Below are 25,826 nucleotides of genomic sequence, written 5' to 3' on the forward strand. Positions count from 1 at the left end.
TAAAGGATGGCAAGGCCCAAGCACTTGAGTCATCACTGCCTCCAAAGATATGCATTAACAGGAAGCTAGAACTGGAAGCAGAATCAAGACTTGAATAGGGGCACTCTGATATAGGATGTAGGTGTCCCAAGCAGCATTTTAACTACTGCTTCAAATGCCCACACTGGGTTTTTGACACAGGCATCTCCACTCTTTCTGACTATCTTTGTGAATGTAACACTGACACTGTAAATGGCTCTGGCATGACCTTCTCTTCTTGGGAAAGGAAAGTCACCCCATAATACATCCAGCTTTCTGGCCTGACTGGAAGCGGTCAGAGACATTTCTCCTTTCAGAATGTTTTGTTCCACTTCCTTCCTGTGGAAATGAGGGGCTCATAATGGACAGTTGAGCATGTATTCTGAGTTTCCACAAACATATGATGCCTCTAGAATAAGAAAATAGTAAAAAAAAAAAAAAAGTCCCTGCTTACTATGCTTACTACAAGCCAATGACCACGGTGAATACCTGTGACCTAAGAGAGGATCTGGAAGAAGTGAGAGGAGCTAAATCACACAGGAGAAGTCCAGGTGGCTGGTGGGAAAGACTCAGAAAAGGCTGGAGAAGGGAGACAGCTTGGCCAAGGCTGGTTGCAATTGAAAACACTGAGATGAATTAAGAATGCAATAGAGTGTGCATCAGGAGGGTGAAGTGGGCTGAGCAACAACTCTACTCTAATTCATTATAGAAGTACAGCCCCAAAACCAGAGAAAATACAGTGGTCTGAAGACAACACATGACAACCAAAGAAGTGTGGAGAACATGGAACTTCATCACAGTTACAGAAGAGGCAGAGTATTCCTTAGGTACTTTGGAGTTAAAAATACATTTTCCACTTGGTTTCTATTTCTATGTTTATAGATGAACATGATTACTTATATTCTAAGTAAATAAACACAACTCTTTATAGAAAGCCCATGAGAAGGGAATTTGGTGAGACAACGCTTTTTTTCTTAATTCTTACACATGAACTAAGACTTTAAACTCCAACATCACACAAAAATAAAGACTCATCAGTAGCCTGGGGAGAAGGCAGGAGAAACTACACTTCCTCTCAAGCATCTGTGCAAAGACACAGGCTCTCATTTGCCCATGGGGCCAGGCCCACCATGATTGGTTGCTTGCCCATGGGGCCAGGAAGGGGTTCAGGGAGGAAGCTGGGGGTAGGGGGCCGTTCCTTCCAGCCAGTCCAGCCTTGGGTAGAAGCTACCTTTGTTGTCGTGCCAGACCCTCAGCTTGCACAGGTGGCCCAGGCTCAACATGTCGGTGAAGTTGAATGTATCTGTGTTGTTGCGCTCAAACTTGTTCCAGTTGGCTGACTGCTTCAGGGCCAGGGTTCCGCTGTCCCCGTTCTCTCCAAAGATGATGATGAATACGTTGGCATCAGTGCCTGCTCCTGGGGGGTGGGCAAGATGAAGTTATAGGTGCTAGCCTTTCCATACTCAGTCATCCTGCTTTGGCCTGGGCCTAGACTTGGGAGGAGTGATCAGGAGGTAAAGGAGGACAGAATACAGAGCCAACATGGCCAACTGGGGAGCTGAGGAGAGGTCATTTGTGTGCTGGGAATTCAGGGTCTCCAAGTGTATCATTCACCTTATGTTGGGGGTTTATAAATGCTGTGGGTCTGACTGGAGTCATAGTTAGAAAGGATGATAAAAAAAAAGGATGGATGGCTTAGTACAGACACATCTTTTGCTGAGGAAATGCACCTGGACTTAAAAAGCATTCCTTATAAACTGCCCTTACAGTTAAAACGACAGGCTACCTCCTGCACAATGTAGGACTAGCAGGAAGCAGAATTATCCCATGCTGCCCATATTGACTCCAAATGACTTTTACATGAGTGCTTTCTTGTTATTGGCTTAAGACAAAAAGACATGCTGATTCTTGTTAAACAGCAACTGCTTCCTGAGGAGGTGACCCTGTGAAGGTCCTTGGACATTCACCCTGCTGTTATCTGTGCACTTATCAATGCACTTGAAAGCATGTGGATGCTCGCGGCTTTCAACAATAAGGGTGAAGGCTCCACTGAGGCTGGGAAGAGGAACAAAGATGGGAGGAACCCAAAATAAACTTTGCCAGATTTGTTGACTCATCACATATGCCCAGAGTCCTTTCATTTCTTTGGCTGCACGCTTTTCTGTTGCACACTTAAGCTACCATGACCGACAGGGTAACCCCTCACTAGTCCTGCACAGTCAGTGTGAGTTTGCCAGACTCCTGGCAACCACTCCTGGAGCACTACAGCCTAGGAGGCTGTAGTCAGGAGGCACTGCCACCAGACTTTTCATACATACTAGGATGTTTCCCAGTGGGACCGTTTCTCTGGGTATCTCCCGTACATATGTGACCTCTGCTTGCCTTTTTAAACCTCATTTTGCCATCCCTTCTGGGAAGCCCTTTGGGATCTTTGTCCCCAGTTCCCAGGTGGGTTGTGCACCCTCCTCAGGGTTTGCCAGTACCTTGCTGATCCACTATCTGCAACAACCTCAGATCTCAAGGACCCTGGAGTCACACCTCTGTCCTATCATCGAGTGCCAAAGGTGGCAATTAACAGTTTGTGGTCACGCATTCAAATGGGAGTAGGGATCCCAGGGGGTGCTGAGGTTCATGTGTAGGCTCTGAGCCAAGCATTTTAAAGTTGCCAATCAACTCTGTAATCACACTCTCCTCTACATCCTGAGAGAGACTGGTGGGGGCAGATGCTGTCTTTGGGAATAACTACTTTGTCCAAACATAAAGAGACAGTGTGACAAAGGCAGGCTCTGGGGAGAACATCCAAAGGAAAATGCCCCACCAGGAAATCAGGGTCCAGACCTAAAAATAAGTGGGGATAAGAATAGAGGGAGTTGGAAGAGACCCTGTGACTCACCCAGGATGTTGCTGGTCTTCACTGTGACCGTATAGGAGGTCCATTCCATCATCTCCTCCCCATCAATGACGGCACACATCTCACATACCAGGGTTTTCTTGCCCTTCCGCTGGGACAGCCAGTCTCCATAGTAGAACATGGTCAGATCTCCCGTGTTCATATTCTTCAGGAGGATCTGAGGGTTGGGGGAGCCATGGGGTAAATGCCCTCCCTCACCTCCAGCAGCAACCCCCCACACCTGCCAATGTAGTCCCTCCACTGAACCCAATGACCCAAGACACCAGACCTGAGACAAGCCCTTGTGATTCAGACCTGGAGTGTAAAATGGGCCCTTTCTAGAATGAAGGACTTTGATCCCCATGGTGAGGAACCTGGCTTGGGACTAGAAATCCTGAGAGGTAGCCAAAGGACACTTATTGCTGAATGGGGGACAGAAAAGATGAATTAAGCCACCATCAGCCACAAACCACTGGGAGCCGGGTACAATACTTACAATTTGTGGTATGAGCACCATATTGTTGGCTCAAAGAAAACCTGCTAATGACTGAATGGAGAAAGAAGGCATTGCCGGGAATTGGCACTGACCATGTTTGGTGGACCATGGAGTTATGGGCTGCTTGGGACAGAGTTGATAGGCTCTGAATTGTGTCCTTTGCAAATTCACATGTTAAAGTCCTACTAATCTCAGTCCCTTAGAATGTGGCTGTTTACAAACATAGCTGTGACTGGTGTAATTATTTAAGGTGAAATGGCTAGGGTAAGCCCCATTCCAAGACATTCCATGTCCTTTCCCCTTATACCCTGGGGAAACTTGAAAACTTGGGAAAACAAGCAGAATGACATCTTGTGAGGACTGGAGTGAGGCTGCCATGGGCCAGGAATCCAGCAGGAGCTGGGATACAGGCCAAGCACATATGCTTTCCTAAGCTCAGCAAGGGAGCTTGGCCTTATCCGCACCTTGATCTTGAAATTTAAGCCTCAAATTCAAACCTCTAGAGCTGTCACAGCAAATGTCTGCTGTTCTAAACCTTCAGTCTGTGACCCTGTCAGCAGTTCCTAACATCCACTGTACATGCAGACCAGGCACAACAGCAGTGCCACACATGTTGCAAAGCCCAGAGCTCATGTGACACCAAGGTCATGCTTGTGAGATTGTGAGGTTGCAGTCAAGCCTTCCCTCTCCGATCTGCCTGGGCTGCCAAGAGTTTCTAGCTTTGAGGTCACATTTAGAACAGGAAGTGCCTGGGACTTCCAACTCGCTTCAATTTCTGTCAACACTCTGGGCACTCTCCCCTGTAGTCTGGAAGAGTGGGTAGTAGTGACCGTGTTCTGGGCAGCCTGCAGGGACAGGGTCGCATGTGGTAGATAAAAATGAGGAACTATGAAAGTGGGGTCTTGAAAAGCAGCAACAGGTTTCTTTCCTTGGGGAAACTGAGTCTGTGGTTGTGTGCATGTGCATACATACACACCAGTGTATTTCTGTGAATAGGCATGCATGCACATATGTGTACATGCACGTGTATATATCTGCATTGCATACAATCATATGTATACATGTGCTTGATGCATGTAAATGTATGCATGTAAATGTGTGCCTGTATGTATATGCTTGTGAATATATGTGTGTGTGTGTGTGTGTGTGTGTGTGTGTGTGTGTGTGTATGCATATGTGTGTGGGAGTAGACAGAGGCAGAGGGAATGAGCAAAACTCAGGATTGCCCCTCCTCTTCCATTGCTGTTGATCCTTGAAGATTCTGCATGGCAGCCCTGAGGCTGGTTTCAGCCTGAGAGTTGCAGACTGCAAAATGATCAACTGGGCTGCAGACAGCTGGGCTATAGTGCCTTCCCTGGGAGAGGGCAGAAGCCTTGGGTGGGCAGGAGGAGCAGACAGCTGCCAAATGACATGATCAAAGGAGCACTAGAAGCTCCCTGCTTTCCTAACAGCCCTGCTTGAGGGCCCATCTCTGCCCCAGGTCTTAATGCTCCTTACACAATTCTCCCAGCTTATATCCTCAAACAAAATTACCCAGCACTCTGACTGCAGGCTTGGTTCCTGTCATGTGGTCAGTACTTGCTGTGCTCTCTGGAGGTCACTGAATTCTCACTGGACACAAATAAACAGAACTCTGCTGTCTGCTGAATCCTCACCCAAGGATTACCCTAGTTGGGTTTATGTGACCACTTGCTCTCTAGGGAGACACTGATGCCATGATGAGTTCTATGGAAAACTAATGAGAGCAGAGAAGAGGTGGCAGCAGCTGAAGAGGAAGAGGTGGGTGCCAGTACTCTACCCTCTCCAGGAACCACTCGGGCCGGCTGCCCAGGCCATCAATCCGGATCCGCATCTTGGTGAAGGGAGCAATGTCCAGGATCTCCATGATGAAGGTGTCATTCTGTTCCCGCTCAAATCTGGTGGGAGGAGAGGAATAGCATAGAAGGGGAATTGGCCATGGTAGAGGCCAGATGTGGGACAAGGAGAGAACATGAGATCTTTACTCAGCCCTCTCTCCTCCCCAGGAATTCCTAACAGCCTGTCTCTTATATCTAAATGTGTTCCTTGTAGGCAGAAAGCAGGTTTGGTTGGTAGAAATGACTCGGACCCCAGCACTACTGACTCGGCATGCTAACCTCATCCTGCAAACCACCTACAGCAGTCAAAGTGCTTGGGTGTCACCTGTGGCCTGGCGAGAGTGACACCTTCCCTGCGACTGCACACAACTGTCAAGAAGACCCAGTGGATGTGAAATCACCTGACAGCATAGAAAGAATTTCAGGACTGAACAGCTTTAGAAGAGATTCCTTGAGTGACAGGGCCACCATGAATGAGTGTCAGGGAAGGTGGTGCACCGCATAGCTCTAGATGGCATCACTCACATTTTTAGGTTGCTTAATTTACTCATTTATCTTTGCAGGATCTGCCCAAATGAATGCTGCAGCCAAGGACTGGGAAACACCACCAACAACTGCCAAGGGGCAGGCAAATAGAAGGCAGTGGGGCTTCTGTTGCTAGGATCCTTCTGCTGAATGCCCTTGTCATCTCAGACATTCTCAATCTTTATTCCTTACTGCTTCCTCTGCAGGGCTATGTTCACAATGTGACCTCCACTGCTGACTGACGGTTTGACAGCTGACTGGTTCTTGATGACATCATTGATGCGGGCCCTGGGGGTAATGCAGGTGACTTTGAAGAATTGGCTCCACATGGTGATTGTTAGGTTTCCTTGGCTACAAGATATCTTTCTAGAAACTGATGCTACATCCTGTGGGGGTGTGCTGAGATTGCAAATACTATGAGTCAAGAAATGACTGCTCCCAGTCTGAAAGGTGATGGTGGAATGGAGACCTGATATTCATCAGTAACTTCGCTTGTGTGCACGTTAAGGCTTTTAGAAATAAACAGAACTCTCTTGTGGCATGCCTCCTCCTTCCTGTCTCATTTACATCCCAGGTCTCCCTCAGCTCACGGAAACTCGAAGGAGATGGGCAAGGCACACATGCACAATTCACACTGTGACTCCCTAACATCACCTCTCAACTCATTCTCTGCTTGCTCTTACCAGGAGTACAATTTTTCAGACCCAAGGATCCTAAGAACCCCTTGCATTTCTCTCTCCAGTTCTTCCCCCTTTGAATATAACCAAATGTCTTTGTTTCCTAGAGAACTCTGTGTGTGTGTGTGTGTGTGTGTGTGTGTGTGTGTGTGTGTGAGAGAGAGAGAGAGAGAGAGAAAGAGAGAGATGCATCTCAGGAAGGAGAGAGATGTTTGAAACAAGTTTCTCTTTGAGGAGACTGAAAGTAGATGACACTTGTTCTTCTCTCAGATTGAAAAACCATGCCCGTCTCCCTTGGGACTTCCTTTCAAGCTCTCCACCCTGAGGACTCAGCCTTCCTAACCATCTCCCTTTACCCTGCAGTTCTCAAATACGGGTCTCCTCCATTATCAGCGCTATGATTACTAATCAGACAGCCTAGAATCCAAGAGATAATGATGGGGAAGAAAGATTCAAGGCTCACAAGTTGCTATGTGACCATACCACTAGCCATACACTTCCTGGTCTGCTCATGGAAGGGCAGCTGAAAGATCACCTCTACTCTCTGCATCTATTCACCTTAGCCTCTTCCCATGGACGAACCTGTGCAAGGTTAGAGGCAGCCATGAGATGTACTGAAGGGCGCACTCAATGTAATTCCACAAATGGATTTTATTTCCAAGGACCTCAACCCCAGGTATTTCAAGTCTCCTCTGGGTTTAGGACTGATTCCACACATGTGTCTACATCCCTTTACAAATCAAACACAGGGCCCACTGGGTACCAAATGCCTCCATTTCTGCTGCTGGAGAGCCTCCCTTGAATTTCAGCATAATCGCTTGGGATGCTTCTGAATGCCATACTAATTTGCCAGCATCTCAGCGTAAGTCAGTGTGCCAGAACAACTTCCTCCATGTTGCAAGATGTGAAGTTGGGATTGGGTGGATTGCTTTTGATTGCGTTAAGCTTTGGCCTCTGGTTGTACAACCTCTGGGAAGCTTAGTGCTACATGGCAAATTCCCATAATGTCTTGCATGTGTGTGCATGTGCATTTGAGTCTCTTCTGGCCACACCAACTCCTAGGAAAGCATACCTTTGCACAGTGCTAAGCTGTACCCCTGACACATATTCAATGGGTTTTCCTACTCAAATGCCCCAGCCAAGATGCTGGCAAACTAAGGATTCCAAGACACAGGTGAAACATGGGCCACACACAACCAAAAGGAAGCAAAACATGGCTGGAGAAGAAGCCTGAGCTTGCAAACTAAAGTAATTAAGAACAAGTGACTTTATCACAAACTAAATTCATATTCAGAAGAAAAAAAACCCTGGGGAGTGGGTAGGAAAATCCCAGACCCCAAGGAATTGTACCACAAAATTCAAAATTTAAAAAAAAAACCAGAAGGAAAAAACCCCTTTCATTTACAAGGCAACTAGAAGTATTTATGATCTGGTGTACTCATAACAATAAGGTTTTCAGGAAATAGTTTTAGAATTTAGATACTTGGGGTGATGGCTACCTATCCTAACATCAGCTATACTTCGGGCAGCTAGAAAAATCAAGTACCATACACTGAGTTGGCTAATTAGAGGAAACTTGGGAACTGGGGGCTGAATGAAATTGAGAGTCTAATACAGAGGTCAAATCACTAGGAGGCTATATGTGCAAATGAGCCATAGTCAACCATGAGAGATGACAGAAATCTGACCCTCCCTTCTTCACTGGAAACCACATCCTGTAGAGCAATTGGCTCTAGGGGGTTGGGACTTGGTCAGTGGCTGCCAGCTTCCTTTCATTGTCCCCAATTCCAACATAGGACCAATCACAAACCCCAATGCACTCTCTAATCCACCCACATAAGATGCCCTGGTTCTGGCTAGCTTGCAGCTTCACTATATCAAAAATAATGCTTCATTTTAGAACATTCCCACTCTTCTGAAAGCCTGTGAGTCTCTTCCACATCAGGTAATGGTAGTTGACTTTGTTCTCATTTGATCTTTGTTTTTTGTCCACAGTTGTCTGAGTTCAACTTCCCATCCCCTACTTAACCAGCTGGGTGACCTCAGAAAGTTCCTTTGTCTGTTTGTGTCGCAACCTTCTTATTTTTAAGTAGATATGGTAACAGTGAAGATTATAAGGAGTGTGGTAAGTTAATAAATGTTGAAAAATATAACAGTTCCAAGCTTAATAAATGCTAGCCATTATTATGATTATCTGTATCATCATTCTTAGTTGCTCTGGGAAAAATTACAGTAGAAAATTGGAATAGTATAATGAGAAATCAGAAATGCTAAGAGGAAGCAGCAAGACTGTTCTTACCAGATCTCTGGGGATGAGCTTGTATGAGGGACAAAGCTCCTGCTCTTATGGGTCTCTCTGTCCATTGAAAGAACCCACATTTATCTCCAAGAACTGTAATATTCTCATCCCCATTTTCATAATCATTTCCATCATATCATCTTCACTATCATAACCAATGTTGCCATCCTCACTACCATCCAAAAGTACTTACTGAGTACCCCCTACATGCAAGGCCAGAGCTAGGAGGTATGCAGGACTTGGAATGAAGCCACCCTACATTCTGCCTTCCAGCTGGGTGTATGCATGCTCCCGTTCCATGGGTAAGTGGTCATGACAGGTTTTTTTAAGTTCTAGACTTGGGCTTTGAGTCTATTTCTCTGGTTCTTCTGATTTCAGTGGTCACAAACCTTTGGGAGACAGTGGTTGAGCACAGAAAACTCAGGACATACTATATTGGAAATGCAATGAAAGGCACAGATCATTAATATGGCAGCAGTTCCACTTTTATTGCCATTATGCAATACCTTAAGAAACAGTAAGACCTGGTGTTTCGGACTGGGGACCATTTGGGAGACTTTCTCAGTGCCACAACTCATAGGCTGTGGGCCTCAGAACAGCAGGACTTCTCTTGGGGTGCCTAGGTTTTCTCACCTGTAAAGTGAGGGTGATCATAATAGTCCTCATAGGGTTGTAGAAAGGATCAGTGTGTCAACACACAGCTCAGAAAAAGGTAAGGTACTACTCAAGCTCGCACCAATGTCAGTTACATGGCTGCTGTTTTCCTGAGGGAATAATCTCTGGGAAGACAGGGACTTGCTTCTTCTTGCTCTTCAGAGCCTGAGATGGTACTTGGCATACAGTCATCGCAAACATGTTTTGGGGTTGGGTGTTGTGACATCACAGGTTAAGTTACCTGCTGAAATGCTGGCATCTCATATGGGTTCCAGTTTGAGTCTCTACCATTCCACTTACAGTCCAATTCCCTGCTAACATACCTGCGTAAGCAGCAGAGGATGGTTCAAATGTTTAATCCCCTGCACCCACATGGGAGACCTGACCCACAAGAAGGTCTTGGCTCTAGACAAGTCCAACTCCAGCCAAATTGGACATCTGGGAAGTGAACCAGCAGACAGAAGATCTCTTTGTCCCAATTCTCTTTCTGTGTAACTTTGGCTTTCAGTTAAATCTTAAAGAAATGTTTTGAAATCAATTGCTTTTCACTTTTCATTAATTTTTGGCTCATGGGAAAACTGCTCCTCCTAATATAAAATTAATAGTAAAATAAATGAAACTTGGAAAATAACAAAGATACTATGCCATCCACAAATCTACAGAACTTATAATTAACACTTTCACGTAGCCAACTGAAAGAATGAAGAAAGAAATTGGCATAGACTAAAGAGATCAAGGAAAACTTCCTAGAGGCAGCAAAATTGAATCAGCTCTTGAAAGGGAAAGGCATTACCATAAAGGAGAGTAGATAAAGGGAATTCTGGGAGGATAGGTAGGAAAAAATGGATGGACAGAGTGATGCCTGCCACATGCAAGGCAACTGGAAACTTCCACAGCATGCACAGGGAGTGAGCGCCAGTCGAGCTGAAGGCAAGATGGGGCAGAAGATTGGGTATGAGAAGGGGAGAGGGACAGGGGATCTTCTGCATACCTGGCCTTCTTTTTGTCCAGCTGTACCTCCTCTGTGCTCCCGTTGATGCCATAAAGGGTCATGAAGATGTTGGAGTCAGTGCCCCCACCAACCACGTCACCTGTCCACACTGTCATTTCATAAAGCACCTGCCATGAAAAAGATACATGGGTCCTAAACCTTGGCCTCACCTGCAGTGCCACTAGGGAAGGAAGTGATACTCTCCAAGCTCTGTGGCTCGGGGGAGCAGGGAACCAACCTGTAATCAACCATGAATGACTAAGAGCTGGAGTCAAGCCTTGTCATCCTCTGTAACATGTCTAGTGCTAGGCGGAGCTCAGTGTCAGACAGAGGGTGTGCTGGGTGTAAGAAACATGACAGAAAGGCCAGGAATGAGCTGCTTCTTTGTCAGATAACTCCTGATCTTGGTCCAGTCACACAGCAGAGTGTGGCAGCAGGACAAGATTCTTTGGAAACAGAAGATCCCTGGCCTTCCACCTGCTTGCTGCTGATACCCCACCCTTGCCAGCCTCTGCCTCCTCCATCATCAAAGAGTGATAAACTTCTTTGCAGCATAGTGAGAGCTGCAGACAACTTGACTTAGAGGGATGCCCAGAGATAGTCCTGCCTTGTGTAAGATCTCAGAAAGCAGCCAGGAGTGCTGGATGTCTAAGCTTTTGTACTACAGCCATGCACATCCTGAGATCTATAAATGAAGACCTGTGAGTACCACTGAGGGTAACAACTAAAGAAATTCTGCCTTCATTGTCCTACAGAGGCAGATGATGGACTATGCAGGTGGTTTTTGCATCACATTGGGATCCTGTCTGATGTTTCTTCCACAGGATGTTGATTATCTCCACTGCAGGGTGAAGGAGCAACCTGTGCTGTTTGGGGGCTGGGGTTCACTGGGACCCTGTCTTGTGGAAAGACGCTTTTTTCACATCATTATTTTGGACTGTTCTCTAGTTCTGCAGTTTTCCAGCAAGGTACCCAGAGACTGTTATGAGGTCTGAAGGATCAGGAGAGACTGGATCCCAAGGTAGAGGAGGGCCTAGGAGGTCTACTATTCTGAATACAGCTGCCCTGCCTTGGACTCCCTCTGTGGCTGCTACAACTGTGTTACCTGGGCAGGTGCTTGGTTTCCACCCCTGCAACAACTTTGGCATCAGAAACCAAGTTAGCTGTGAGAATGCCTATGCCACTGCCATGGTGCCTGGTAGATGTTTCCCACAGCAGTATCTAGCATCTTCCATACAATAAGCTCAGAATCAAGCTGTGCAGGCCTGACCTGGCAGCAGTGGTTATGGCACGTTTACTGAAGGAATGGGTGCAGAGCCTCCTGCCTCATTAGGCAAATTCCCCTGGACCATCCTGCAAGGGCATGTGTTGGGGTGGGGGACAGGGAGGAACTAGGAACAAAGGTAGGAGACTGGTCTTTTCTTGTTCATATCCAGATGGGCCATAAAAATGAGAATGATTAAAGTGAGTGGCTGGTGGCTTGGAGAGACTGGGCCCTGAGGTCTGGTCCCTCCGTCTTGTGTTCTCTGCATCTACCTTTCCCTCTTTGCCACAGACACATCCTTTTTTTTTTTTTTTTATGTAATCAGTGTTTCCAAAAGGAGATAGAAGCAGGGCTCCTGTCAATTCCGGTCTGGGCTTGGGCATCCTGGGGAGAGAGCCAGTCCAAAGAGCTCTGTGGTTCTTTGTCAAGCAGCAAACCTGTGTTCTTTTGTTCCATGAATAGCAGGGGTGTGGATCTGGACCGGCACGCAGCTGCATTGGGTGGGGTGGGACGCATATGTGGGGGCTGGCACACACAGGCTGTGAACTGGGTCAGGGCAGAGGTTCTGAACAAATTGTGTGCTCAGCTGGGCTGTCCATCTGGCTCCAGATGGGGATGCCTGGGGGCAGGGGAGGTCACCGGCTCTCTAGCAAGGGAAGGACAGGCACTCCTGCTCCTGCCTGATAAGGTTTGCAGAGGCCAGAGCTAGTCTCTAGCTTGCCCTGAGAGCAGGGTAGGCTCAGGCACGGCTGATTTCTTCTTGGCTATATGAGATAGCCTTGTTGATTTGGGTTCAGAGAGAGTGAGGGATTGGGCCATGTTAAGCCCATGGCTTACAAGATAGAAAGAGGAGTGCATGAGGTCAGATGACCCAGAGACCTTTGAGCTGCCAACTGGCTGTATGAAGAGTGGCACCAGTACCCAGGTTTTCTGCCTATTGCCTTACTCTGACCTGTGAGTTAACACAAACTCACCCAGATCCTTCAATCAATGAGAAGTGGAGCCAGGGAATGAGTTCAGAGATCTCATCTTCTAGATTTTCAAAGTAGTGAGGTCAGAGGTTCACTGCATCCCAAACGCAGTGTTCTGTGGTACCATCCCAATGACCGTGCACGTCTACTTTGAGCCATACCTTGTAGCACATTCCATGGGCTGTTGATGATCCCATTGTCCTCACATGATCTCATAGGGAACAGACCATGAGAAGCAGCGAAGCAGCATTCCCACATGGTATGTGAGAAGATCAAGGCCCAAGGCATCAGCTGGCATGCCTAAGGTCACACAACAGCAAAAAAAATGGAGCCAGCACAGCCAGCTGAAGCCTCCTGCTTCCCTCACTGTGTCTTCCTGGCTACTCCCCCTGTCAGGAAGGAATAGGCCTTGCTGCACAAAGCTCACCCTCCATACCTTCACTCCGATGTTCACCACCATGGCATCCAGGAGGTCAAAGACACGGGAGGTGACACCGTCACCTCGGTCCTTGGCAAGCCAGCAGTTACAGCGCAATGTATACTTAGTGCCCTGGGTAGGCACGGCCAAACAGAGCTCTTCCACCAGCCAGCAGCTCTCAGGGGAAGCTCCATCATGGCCCAGCTAGGAGGAACATGTCATACCCATGAGCATCTGAGAAAAACTCCCTGCTCAGCCTCCCCATCCCTGTCCAGTGGCCCCCTAAATGCAATTCTTGTAATATGCTGCACATGCACTGCCCCAAGTCCCTCCCATGAAGGTGGGAACATATCTCAGAATATATTTAAAGTTTGTATATGTAGGCATTTGGCACAGCTGTGAAAACACCATATCCCATATCAGAACTCTTGGGTTTCAACTCTTATTCAGTTCCCAATGCTAGCATCCTGTCGATACATACCCAGGGAGGTAGCAAATGATGCCTCAAGAACTTGCGTCCCCACCACCCATGTGGGAGACCCATGTCTATAGCCGGGCTCATCCCCAGCTATTGTTGGCATTTGGGGAGTGAACCAGCAGATGAAATTTCTCTCTTGTGAATAAAACCGAATAATTACGGTGACTAATCATCAAAAGATGATTCTGAGTAAGTGAGCCCTTTAAGAGAGGGTCTAGTCTCAGAGATGGAAGAAGTCATGGAGATCCTGTTGACCTTGAACAAGAAAATTGCCAGATTTTTGAGATCTCTAAAGGGCAGGGCACTGTGGGTAGCATCTGAGAATGAAGAGTTCAGGCCCACAAGCCCCCCAAAATGGATTCTGCCAAGCTCCAGCGAGCTGGGAAGAGAAGCCCCAGCCTCAGATATGACTATGGCCTGACACCTGCTTTCAGCCCTGTGAGAAGAGGCCCAGTAACTCACACAGACTCCAGACCTGTGAAATTAGATCATACATGTGTGGTGTATTGTCACTGTGTTACACAACACTAAAAATGAATACACAGGGTTATCCACTGGCTGGGTGGAAAATGGGGACCACAGGGACAGGTGACTCATGTAAGGTCACTTGGATAGTTGATAGTAGAGGCCAGAAGATCTCTCTCTACTGTATAATCTGAAGGGGGCTCCAGTTCAGTTTCTTTGCCCACTCTCTATTCTCTTTCCTCCCCCTCCCTGACAGTTAGCTCCTTCCTTTGCACTGAGGGTGTTCACCATCATGGAGCCCCAAGGAGATAGCACCTCTATTTTCTTGATGACTCCCACATCCAAGCCTCCAACATAGAACTCCTCCACTGAGCCGCAGCTGAAGCCCTTCTTCCCGCGAGGGTAGTCCAGCCAGATGCGGTTACTACGCTCATCATCCTCCCCGATAAGCAAGATGAAGGCTCGGCTGTCAGTGGCAGCATCCTTGTGTTTGCCCGTGGTGACAGACACATAGTAAGGGATAACTATAAGAGATCACAGAGACCCAACCTCAAAACCATTCGGCTGGACAACAGAACCCCCCTTCCAAGAGCTGCTGATTTGAAAATGACATCTGGAGGTTCAGTGCCACGGAGCTGTGCGTACTGAAGTGCCGTATCTGGGGAGTGTCTATGCTCCAGGGAATGAGGGAGCTGGCATCTCCCAGTGTGAAGGCTCAAGAGTGTCCTTGTTACTTATCTGTAGCATCAGTCTGCTAAAAGCCCCTCTGGCCAATGACCACTCTCGGGTGTCCTGCTGTTATGTGCAGATGGGGAGGAACAACAATCCCCTCACCAAGTCTGCCTAAAAGCATATTACTGCAGTCACAAAAATGAGCTGGGCCAAAAGAGAAAGGAGGAAATGGGGAAGAAATAATTGCACTTCGTCTACAAGAGATCTTCTACAAGTTTGTGGAAGTGGGTATTATTGAAAACACTAGGTATGTATTGCAAAAAAAAATAATAAAAGCACTAAATTTAAATTAAACTTGTCTTTTTTATTCCATTTTCCATGAACTTTTTGTAGTCACTTTGCCTGTCACGTGGGAAGTCAAGTTTCTGGGAGGTATCCATTTTCAAAACAAACTAAGTAGTGCAAAAACTCACTCAAGAAGTGGGCATAGAGTTCCAGTTATCACCCAGTGCCCATTTTCCCTGCTACTAGTGGTTGTTAGACTATGCAAGCATATTGGGTGGATTTATAGCAAAATCTTTTTTTTAAAGGGACTAACTGGAAGGAGTCTTCTTTTGACCCTTTTCCTTGCATTTTTTCTGCTTGGAGTGTGGATGTGATGACTGGAACTCTAGCAGTCATGTTGGAACCCTGGGTGACCATTAGGGCAGAAGTCAATGATGAGATTGCCAGAGCAAACAGTTGGGAGGAATTTGGGGCTTTGACTTCACTGGAGCTGCTGTGTTGGTCTCAGGTGTCTATCTTTGTTTTTTCCTTGAGAGAAAGGAAAAGCTTCCAATTTGTTTAAGTTGCTATTACCAGGTCGCTGTCACTTTCAGTTACTGATTTATGCAAGCTGGAAACTCTCCTTCTGGTTCAGCTTCCTGTGTAGCTTGGGAGACCCTACTGAGATGTCATGGGTTCTAGGTTAGGAAATCTGCATCTCAGGAAAGTTTCTAAAGGTGCCTTTATTGGCTGGAATTGCCAGCTGTGCCTTGTTCTAGGTTCACAAGGTCAGTCCTGGTGACTTCTGCACAGGTGGCCATCGTGCTTAATTATGGTGCGGCACTTTCTGGGGTTCTGTTTATTCACAGAGAAGATAGAGTGTGCAATGGGTACATCTCCGGACATGGCCCTACAAGCCCATTACATGGTCTACCGGAGTGGGAAACATCCCAATTGTCACATCTTTACATGTAAGAGAGCTTAACAGAGAGGCAGTGCATCATGGCATTCAACAGACATGAGCTGCCTCAGGAAACAGGGGGCTGCCTTATCTTAAAGTCTAGTTGGCCAAATTAACTTGCTGGGGAAATTTGACCTTACCTCATGAAGAAAGGAAAACTGAAGGCAAGAGAATGATTTTCCCAAGGTCAAGTGGTTACTGGTCAGAAGCAAAACTGGAACGTGGGTCCCCTTTGAGCTCTCACTGCCTCATACCTTATGTGTGCAGGGCTGCGTGCATTGTCTGGTGCACTGTGGACACACGAGCTATCCTCATTGTTGCTCTTCATTTCTGCAAGTTTGTTCCAGGGCCCATTGGGCTGAATCTGAACCCTCAAAGTATAGGTGAGGGTGGAGTGGATGCTGATGCCCTCCTGCTGGCAGGCCGGTGGATCAACAGCATCATTACCCAACCTACCAACCCCTTGCTTTCCCATTAGAAAGGAGCCCTCTAACCTAGCAGGATTGCTGGAGGATGAAAACAGGGGTTGTAAAAGGTGTAAGTGCCATCAGCAGTAGTGGGGCTGCAGAGGGGCCTAAGAATTTGAGAATTTCCATGTGGTTACCCTTTCCCTAAAGAGCTCCCCATTTGACTTACCTGGACCATCCTGAACATAGTCAGCCATGGGTCCGGTCACAGTTTCAATGTCCACATCAGCCATCTTAGAGCTCAGGGCGATTTCCCAGAAGTCAGCGGGGCTGCTGCAGTTGCTGCTGCGGTCCCCAGTGTACTCCTGCCAGAAAACACAGCCCAGCTCCAGCACAGCTCACTGTCTTTTGCCCTGGACACCTCCCACTGTGGACAAGCCTAGGCCCCCATCTGCCCCTTCCTGTACCTTCTCATAGAAGAGCCTCTCGAGCCGCCCATCCTCTTTCTTCAAGGACAGCCAGCGCCCACACAAGAAGAGGAACTCATCCTCGTTGGTATCGTTCCAAATCTCCACCTTCTCCACGTACCAGTCCGCGCACCACTTGGTATTATCGTGACGAAGCTTGATTTTATAGATGACGCCCAGGTCAGCGGCCTCGATAATGAAGGTATCAGCCTGAGGAGTCCAGATGTGGGGGCTCAGTGGAGGGAGTGCCCCATCCTACCCTACTCAATCCCATCCTTCCAGAACCTTCTATCCTGATCAATTGTTGACCTGAACACACCTCCCTAGTTTCTGGGGAAATGCCCCAGCACTGATGTGAATACCATGAATATCATGATACCAGTGTATGTTGATGTCTGTGGCCAACACCTCATTTTCACAACAACCTCACTTGACAGCCCACCCTTGTGTGTGAGGAACCATGGAGGAATATGCCTTGGCTCAGAGTCTTGGGATGAGCTTGTGGGTGGTGCCAGCCTGAAGACCACAGCAGTGACAGAAGGGGGTGCTCAGCCTCTTCCATGAACTGCATGTTTTCAGTCAAGGTGACAGCTGGAATAAATTCAGGTGTGACTACAAAAGGGTCAAAACTCTAACAGAGGTGAGGTCCTAATCATGGAACAAGAGATGGATTTCCATGGGAGACCCTGGGAGGGAGACATAGGTGACAAAGGAGTCTAGATGCAGGAGAATTGGCTGAACGAGGTTTGTGTGAGGTGTGAGGCAAGATCCTTTTCTGGGCCCTTGGGTGTTCAGATTCTAGAAGGGAGCTCAATGAGGTATGAATTCTAGACCTTGGATGAGATGAAGCCAAGACAGAGGTTGAACTTGGGAATTACAGAGTTATTATCCCGGGGAGGGGAAGGGAGAGGGGGAGGGCAGTTGACTCTGAGTGACACTTGTCTTTGGAAAGACATTTCTCACTGTGTGAGAAGCTGTGCTGAGCACTCAGAACCCAGAGAGGAATATAATAGCTCACTCTATCTTACTGGGATTGTACACTCAGTGGAACAAACACCTGTGTGATGACCAGAGGCAGACCTGGGAAGGCTGCTCCAGCCAGTGCCCTTAAGCTGTGGGGATTGGGGCCAGGGCTTGCTTTAGCAGGCAGCTGAGTTGCAGACAACCCAGAGGCTGAGGGAAGTTCAGGGGAATAGCAGGCAGCAGGTGAAGATCAGTGTGGTTTCATGGGGTACTGGCAGTTGATTGGGTTCATTACAGTAAAGCACAGACATGGCCCAGGACATAGCATGTCCACCTCTTTGCATCAGTCTCAAGGAGAGCATCCAAAACACACAGCGATTTTTTATTACGTAGAGCCAGGTGGGAAGGCATAGGGGTGGGATCTGCTACTTGAGAAACCCACAGTAAAGCCTTTCCCATAAAACAGGACATTTGCGGAGGTCACAGAGAAAGGACAGCTGCTTCTCTGCTGAATGTACTAACACCAAGTCTTTCAAGGCAAGTGGAAGAAGTGTTTATGTGTTTCCTATTTTCGTATTTGTTATGGCCTCATGTGCATGAATGTAGAAAAATATCTAGAAGAATGCAGGGTCAGGACAGTGTGAGGACCAAACAGTTCAGGTGTGGCAGCTAGAGAGCGAAAGCTCTGATAGAAGTGAGTTCAGGATCCTGAGGGGAGGAGAACCTGGGAGGGAGACAATGCTGGTCTGACAGGCATCACCCAGGCTTTAGCAGGTGAGGGGCAGGTGAGCTCTCCCAAGCCTTGACCACACCCGGCTCAAGGAGCTCACAATGTGTGGTTCTAGATGGTTCCCATGTTTCAATTAATCCCAAATGAACTCTTTCCTTAGGGAGTAAGAAAACTAAGGCACAGTTACTGAGTAGCTCTTCCAGAGACAACATAGCTAGCAACTGGCAGGACCAGGACTGGAATTCACGTAGCTTGGCCCCAGTGTCTAGGCACCTGATAATAATGCCCCAGTGTTAGGTCAGGGCCATTCCATGCGTCACATGAGCTCTCTGTCAGCCCATTTTGTTCCAAAGTAGAAAGAGGAGGATGAATTTCCTTTTGGCTACTTCCAAGAGTAGCAAACAATTCTCTCTTAGGGTGTGTCCGTGTTTTAAAAGTTATTTTGCTCCTACCTAAGCTGCTTTACAGTCTGGAAATATGAATAGCAATCCCATTTCTAATCGCACTTTAGTCACAGTAAACTAAAGTCAAGGGCAAATAGGTTAATATCTGGATCATGGACCAGATGAAGCAGGGCATGGAATCAGATCCTAGAGAACTGCTGGCCAGACTAGGGGTCCTTCTCTGAGGCCCAGCTCATTGGGTCACTAGCTCAGAGGGTCAGAGGTTCATTGGCTACATTAGGCTTACTTAGATGCCACCCACTTGTTCGGTCCCAGGGCTAATTTCCTGCTTACCAGGACAAGTGGTGCATTGCCAAGACCCATGCCTGGGAAGGCTCAGTATAAAGAAGATCGCCTGACAAACACTCACTGGTGGATGTATTGAAATCCCCACACAGGCACAGCCATGGTCCAGACTGGCCCTCTCTATCCATCTCCCTCCGGGTACAGCCTACCTCAGCAGAGATGTCAGGCTGACTCAGATGAATGTAGTAAAAGAAAGAGGTGATAGACCCAATGTAGGGAGTCAGGCAGGGGACACAGAGAGAGATGCAGAGGGAAGCCACATCAGAACCCAGAACTCTCTGGATACTTCCTTCTATGTCAATTCATAGCATATTGGAGCTGCAAGGGCTGGAGGCAGCCTCTGATTCTGTACTTTTCAATTATTCCTACAGCCACAGACCTCTTGGCTGAATTGGAAGCCCGCTGGCATCTTACTTGATAACCTGGGTCAAAATGGACCTGCCAGAGGGGGGAGTGAGGTGCTTATCAATGCTCCCATTCATAGCCCCTAATGTTCTTCAGGGCCTTTGGGTTGCTCAGGGCTTCACACAGATCTGACCTCTCACTTCACAGTCAAGAAAACCAAGGTCAGAGAAATTCAGTTAGATGAACTGTGGGTAGAACCAGGCCTCCGGGACCCCTTCAAGCCTGCAATGGCCCAGCCCCTTTCTCTCCTCCCCTCCATCACTGTGTTCATCTTCATGTACCCAAGGTAAACTGAGTTTTCTGAAAGCAGCCAATTTCCACACAGCCCACAGCCTACATCCCAAGCCAACTCCTGGCTGCCCAAGCTCCTTCTGTTTCACGGCACCCCACAGGCAGGACCCTAAGACAGGTGCCTTGGGCAGGACACAGGGACAGGCTGCCCTTGCCGGGCAAGGGTGAAAGCTCAGACGAGGGTATGTGATGCCCTCACCAAGTCCAGACTTGCCAGGGGCCCAGGAATAGCTGGCCCTTGACTAACAGGCCTGGGGAGGAATAGGAAGTGATCAGCTCAGCCAGCCCTTCATACCGTCCCTTTCTCGAACTTGTTGGTGCGGTTCTCCGACTTGCCGAGGTATCGCTCCCCGGTGTCCCCCAGGTCGCCATAGATGGTGATGTAGACCCTGGCATCGGTCCCCGCCCCTGGAACATTCCCTGTGAAGATCTGCACTGAATACAGCACAACTGGGCAGGCAGGTGGGCAGAGACAATGGAAAGAATTGGAGACATGTTAGTCTGGGGCCAGTGGTTTTAGGATGTGTCAAGTTCACATACCAGAGTGGCCACAACCCAGCTTTATGAGCTCCACAATGCATAGTCAGCTACAGTGTGTGTGAGTTCTCCAGATTTTTCCATCTCGTTTGGATACTGACACCCAAGAACAGAGGTTGTTCTGAGCATCCCTTACACTATCTACCCACACAGTGTTCAGTGGAGAAAGACACTAGAAACTCCCTGCAGTGTGATCACATTGTGGCCACTCAATCCACCTGCCAAGATGCTCTGACAATAATAAAAGGGGACCTCAAAAAGTTCATGGAAAATGGAGTTAGAAGTCTATTTTGCTATAGAAATGTTTTGTGAAGTCCATGCAGAAAAATTTTACAACACATTTTCCACAGAATTTTTGAGGTCACTACAACCCTCTCCTTGGTCCCTGGATCAGGTTCCACACACATTGGTGCAACAATTATTAAAGATGACTAGAGGAGGGGCCAGCATCATGGCAAAGCAGGGTAATCCTCTGCCTGCAGCACCAGCATCCCACAAGGACACCAGTTTAAGTCTTGGCCACTTCACTTCTGATCCAACCCCCTGCTAATGGCCTGGGAAAGCAGTAGAGGATGCTCAAGTTCTTGGGCTCCTTCACCCATGTGGGAGACCTGAAGGAAGCTAATGGCTCCTGGTTGTGGATCAACTGAACTCCAACTGTTGTGGCCATTTAAGGAGTGAGCCAGCAGATGAAAGAGCTTTCTTTCTGTCTCTCTTGCTTTTTCTAACCCTGCCTTTCAAATAAAAAAATGAAATAAACCTTTTTAAAAATGATCAAGGAAAATAAAAACTCCTGGATTCTTATTTTTGTTTTGTTGCTGTGATTTCATGGAGGAAGAACAAAGCATACCCTCTCCCAAACTCTTGCAGCTGCTCAAGGAGAGGCAAGCCTTGTGTTCTTATGAAGCTAACAATGCTTGGTCCCCTCTCTTTGTTCCTCCATCCTAAGAGACTTTGAGTTTCGTGCTGAAAAAGAGGGGACTTAGCTGGATTATTGCCAAGGGGAAAAAATGGAAGCTAGTCTGGGAGTGAAGAGGGGAGCCAGCCCAGCCAGAGGGAAGCTTCATTACTCTATTTCCCTCTTCCTGAGTGGCTGAGATGTATAATCTGTACTTAGAAAACCCAACAGGAAGATGGCTGCTACATGCATGTGGGGACTTTAGACTTGGAGGTGGCCTCAAAGGTCAAAGAGGGTGTCCCCTGACATCACCAGGATTCCTACTGTGGTGTACCCGGCCATGTAGAGAAATGACACATACATGTTGGCACAGGTCAGCAGCAATCAAGGCACCATGTGGTAAGGGATCATTCATCCCAGATTAAGGGTCTGACTTCTCCCATGAGCCTCAAAATTCTTGAAGATCTTAGAAAAAGAGATTCTCTTCCCTATAGTGACTGAGATGTGCCTGCCCTCCAATCTTTGTAAGTGCGTTTCAAACCATTTGCTTAGAAAAGTAAAGTACAACGAGGAGCTTGTGCCATGGCTGGGGAACGCACCCGCCCCAGAGCATGGTACCTGTATGTTCTTACTTTATCTTGGAGTCCACAGCGTTGTGGCCTCCTGTGCTCCTCCCATCCCTCTGCTTGCTCCTTAGGTAGCTTTATTTGCAGCCTTCTGCCCAAGATCTCCCAGGTCCCATCTGTGTCTGTAGCTCTCATGTTATACCCTCTGGATGTGGGTTTCTTGAGATCGCTGAGTCAGTATTTTCTCCTTGGGCTTTTGATACTGTTTTCTACTGGACATCTCTACCTTGAGTAGTTGCCAAATCACAGACTCACACATCCAAACATGAACTTTGCCCTTCCAAACTGTGTTGTAACCCATGTTCCCTGTCTCAGCAGCCCCCTCCGAGCACTGCTTCCTGAAGCCACTGATACACTGTAAGAACTGATGATCAGGACTCTCCATGGAGCTATCACATTTGCCTCTACCCCACTCAACCAGGGCAGAATGCTGTGCACACTGGTATGCTGCAGTAATAAATAAAACTTCTTTATGGCTTAGAAGAGTTAGCACCGCCCAAGCCTGTCGGCCCAAAACAGACACCAAGCCACATTAGGAATCTTGTCATAGTGTTGACATGACAGTCAACTGTCCTTCATCTACTTCTTGCAGTACACTCACACCTGTCTGGGCTTGAGCTTGGATGTAAACCCACTGCAGGTGCAGCAAGCCTATTAGGATGCCTTTCCAAGGAGCACTGGGCCCAGAGCAGACACTGTTACTAGGGCCTGTGACTCAGCTCCCTTCCAGCTTCCCCCTCCCACCCTCTGGGAGTTAGGAAAATGGTTCAGCTCCTGGCTGCTGAGCCAGGCGGCTGTGCAGTGTGATCTAGCTATTTATGGCTCCTCCGCCCTCCCTGCCCTCCCCACCCCCCAGGCACACAGCTCATCAGTAGAAAGCTGTTTCCCTAGAAACATCCACCAGCTTAGGGCTGGGTAGCCTGGGAGGCACATCCAACAGCTCAGAGGTTTTGCTGGAGCCCTAAGACAGAATCCTCCAAGTGTCATAGCAAGACATTTCAGGGAAGAGGATGAGTCAGGAATGGTGGGCCCTTTAGACAAAATTTCCTCTACGTTGAACAACAATTCAGATTGCAGGAGAATTAGGGTGATGGCTAATTTCTTTCTTCTTTCCTTCCTTCCTTCCTTCCTTCCTTCCTTCCTTCCTTCCTTCCTTCCTTCCTTCCTTCCTTCCTTCCTTCCTTTCTTCCTTCCCTTTTTTTAAAAGAAAAAAGCATTAGTGTTTTGACTATTTTATCAGCTCGCTGGGTAAAAGGATCTGTTCTCTCAGCTTCACGTGAAAATCTTGGGTTTTATGGGAATCCTGGTCTTGCTCAGATGTTTCCAAGAAGGCAACGGTATAAATCTAAGCTGAATTTCTAAGCCCTGGAAAGTTTTTTGACCACACAGGTGGAAGACCCAAGGCATCCTTTTATTGATCATTTTTGGAAATAAAAGGTATTTTTTTGCAAGTGAGTTTGATTTTTGAAATAGCTAAAGCTTATTGGATCTGAATGACTGGTGAATAATATGGTGCTGATGTGACAATGTCATTACTGATCAAAACACAGATGAGACTTATCTGTGTGTGTGCATGTGCCTCCCCATCCCTCCCCATCCCTCCCCTTACACACACACACACACACACACATGTTGAGGGCTGGGCACTGAGGACTCCATCCTGCATGAGAAATGCACCAAGCACCCAATACACTATTCAGAAAGGTGGGGGAGAGAACCAGGATCTCTTAGAGGAAGCAGATGAAGTCGGTGGTCAGGTTGATGCAAACCCTGTGAGAAAACCACATCCATAGAGAATAGACAAAGATCATTGCCCCCACCTCCCTGAAAATAAAGCCATGATCCTGAACACTTTAGAACTGTCACAACCACTAAGAACAAACACACAATAGCTCCAGAAATTGGTTTTTGTTTCTTCATTGCTTGGGACAGCTCGTCCTAGAAGAGCAGAGAGGACCAAGACCCACAGATTGGCAGCCAGAGACAAATAGCAGGGAGAAAACAAAGACCAGCATAATTCAGATACAAAACAGACCACAGGCAAATGGAATATTACAATGACAGATCAGAAAAAAGACCTGAGCAAATATGTGGAAATGAGGCAGGTTAGACTTTGAAGATTAGCTCTGTTGTTTATTAGCTGTGTGAAATTGGATAAGCTGTGAAACCTTTGTAGGCCTCGGTTGCTCTGTCTGTTGAATGGGCATCCCCCTGTATGAAAAGATCATAACCTCACAGTGTCTGATGCTGACGTGGAGACCACCCATCACTTACTGTCCAGAGGCTCCTCCACTTCCTTGTAGACTTGCCTTAAGGACCCATCTTTCATGTACTTTTCAGTGAAGATGTCATAAGGGACCAGTTCTCGAATGGTCTTCTTGTCATCTTCAGAGGTGGCAAGCCATCGATCACATGGAAAAGTTAATGTTTCTGTTCCCTGAGGTGAGCAGGAAAGGGGACAATTAGCCCTCAGTGTGGATGTGGCCAGCTTGAGTGGTCAATCACTGCGTCCTATTGATGATACAAAAGTCACAGAGGAGTCCCCACGGCCCTAACTGCAGAAAAGCCTGAGGACATGCACAGCCACCACAAAAGGTGGCTTTTTGAAGCTGGGGTTCTAAGGTCACTGAAAAATTATTAGCTGCAGCCCATTTTGGAGGCCTGGGTTCTGTGGGTAAGGCAAGACAACCGTAGGCTTTGACATCACTTCCCGCTATTCATGCCCACCACTGCAATTGGGAGTAGTTCCTCAGTTTAAAACTGTGTGCTTTCAGAATGCCTTCCCAGTTGTTTGGCTGGACTTACATCATTTGGCCTTGAGTAGCAGGATTTGGCCTTGAATAGTAATGAGGCTGGCTACTCACTCATAGTATGAACTTTGGAGTGTAGACACAGATATGGCTATCCAGGACCTCTTCCTTGACTACTAAGGTTCTAGAAGATTCTGCCTTCACCCTGTGCTAGTTCTTGCTCACTGAGAGAATTAGATGCAATTTCCTCAAGAAATTTTAACTCAACAAAGCTACAAGGGGGTCAGGAAGGACCTGCCTCAAATCTCTTCTGGAACAGGACAAAGCAGTAAGCAGACCAAACACTCACGTCTTTATCTGGGAGGAGCCTGCGGATGTCCACATGGGAGCAGTGCCAGCCAGGATTCATGCCTGTGTTATCATGACCAATCCGGATCTTCTCAATGATTTCGCCCACATCCTCTAACTTTGCAGAGAAGAGGCACTAGATGTTAGTCCAATGGTCCAGGGAGGCCCTGCCCCAGCTGTACCTCAGCCCCCTGAACTTCCAGGGTCATCCTCTCCTGACATGTCTCTGAGGCCAGCCAGGTCAGCCTCTACTTTTCACTGCATATTCCACACTTGTGCTTCACTTCCCCTTGCCCCCTTAACTCAGAAGATGAGTTCTGGTTCTGCTTTCCCAGGCTGACTTTAATCATAGTCCTCTGGCTCCCAAGAGCACCTCTCTTCCCAGCCACTCCTTTTCTATGCTCCCAGTCCCTCAAACTCAAGCCCCTCGCTCTCTTGCCACGGGGCTCTTGCACATGCTATGCCTGCCTTCTCCTTTCCTTTTCTTTCTTGAACTCCGTGCCTGATTGATTCTATTATTCAGACCTCAGCTCAAGGATCACTTCCTCAGGGAAAGCTTCTGATTTCCCCCAGGAAAGCCAGCTCTCATCTTAATAGGCTTTTGTCACTTGCTGTAGCTTCCACCAGAGCACACCCCGCAGTCGGTATTCATTCGTATGACATTTGCCATCTCCTCCACCACTGATGGTCATGAGGGCAGACACAGTGTGGTTTACCCTTGTGCTCCTGTGGCCTAGTGCTGTGACCTAGCTACTC

General features: G+C 47.6%; 1 protein-coding gene across 3 annotated transcripts in view; it reads right to left on the bottom strand.

Moving 5' to 3' along the window:
• Window positions 1-25,826, bottom strand: part of LOXHD1 (lipoxygenase homology PLAT domains 1) — a 147,119-nt gene that overhangs the window by 19,079 nt on the left and 102,214 nt on the right. For 2 of the 3 annotated variants that reach the window (XM_040984719.1, XM_040984721.1), the window contains 11 exons: window positions 25,072-25,188; window positions 24,247-24,409; window positions 20,207-20,361; window positions 16,774-16,983; window positions 16,536-16,671; window positions 14,318-14,526; window positions 13,078-13,263; window positions 10,407-10,534; window positions 5,203-5,320; window positions 2,912-3,086; window positions 1,250-1,435 (listed from right to left, as the gene is read on the bottom strand). In XM_040984719.1, coding sequence (XP_040840653.1) covers window positions 1,250-1,435; window positions 2,912-3,086; window positions 5,203-5,320; window positions 10,407-10,534; window positions 13,078-13,263; window positions 14,318-14,526; window positions 16,536-16,671; window positions 16,774-16,983; window positions 20,207-20,361; window positions 24,247-24,409; window positions 25,072-25,188 — 1,783 coding nt within the window. The remainder of the gene's footprint in view (window positions 1-1,249; window positions 1,436-2,911; window positions 3,087-5,202; window positions 5,321-10,406; window positions 10,535-13,077; window positions 13,264-14,317; window positions 14,527-16,535; window positions 16,672-16,773; window positions 16,984-20,206; window positions 20,362-24,246; window positions 24,410-25,071; window positions 25,189-25,826) is intronic. The other variant, XM_040984720.1, reaches the window with a different exon arrangement.

This window comes from Ochotona curzoniae, unplaced genomic scaffold (assembly GCF_017591425.1).
Source record: "Ochotona curzoniae isolate NIBS_2020 unplaced genomic scaffold, NIBS_Ocur_1.0 contig_43, whole genome shotgun sequence".
In the NCBI taxonomy this organism is placed as follows: Eukaryota; Metazoa; Chordata; class Mammalia; order Lagomorpha; family Ochotonidae; genus Ochotona; species Ochotona curzoniae.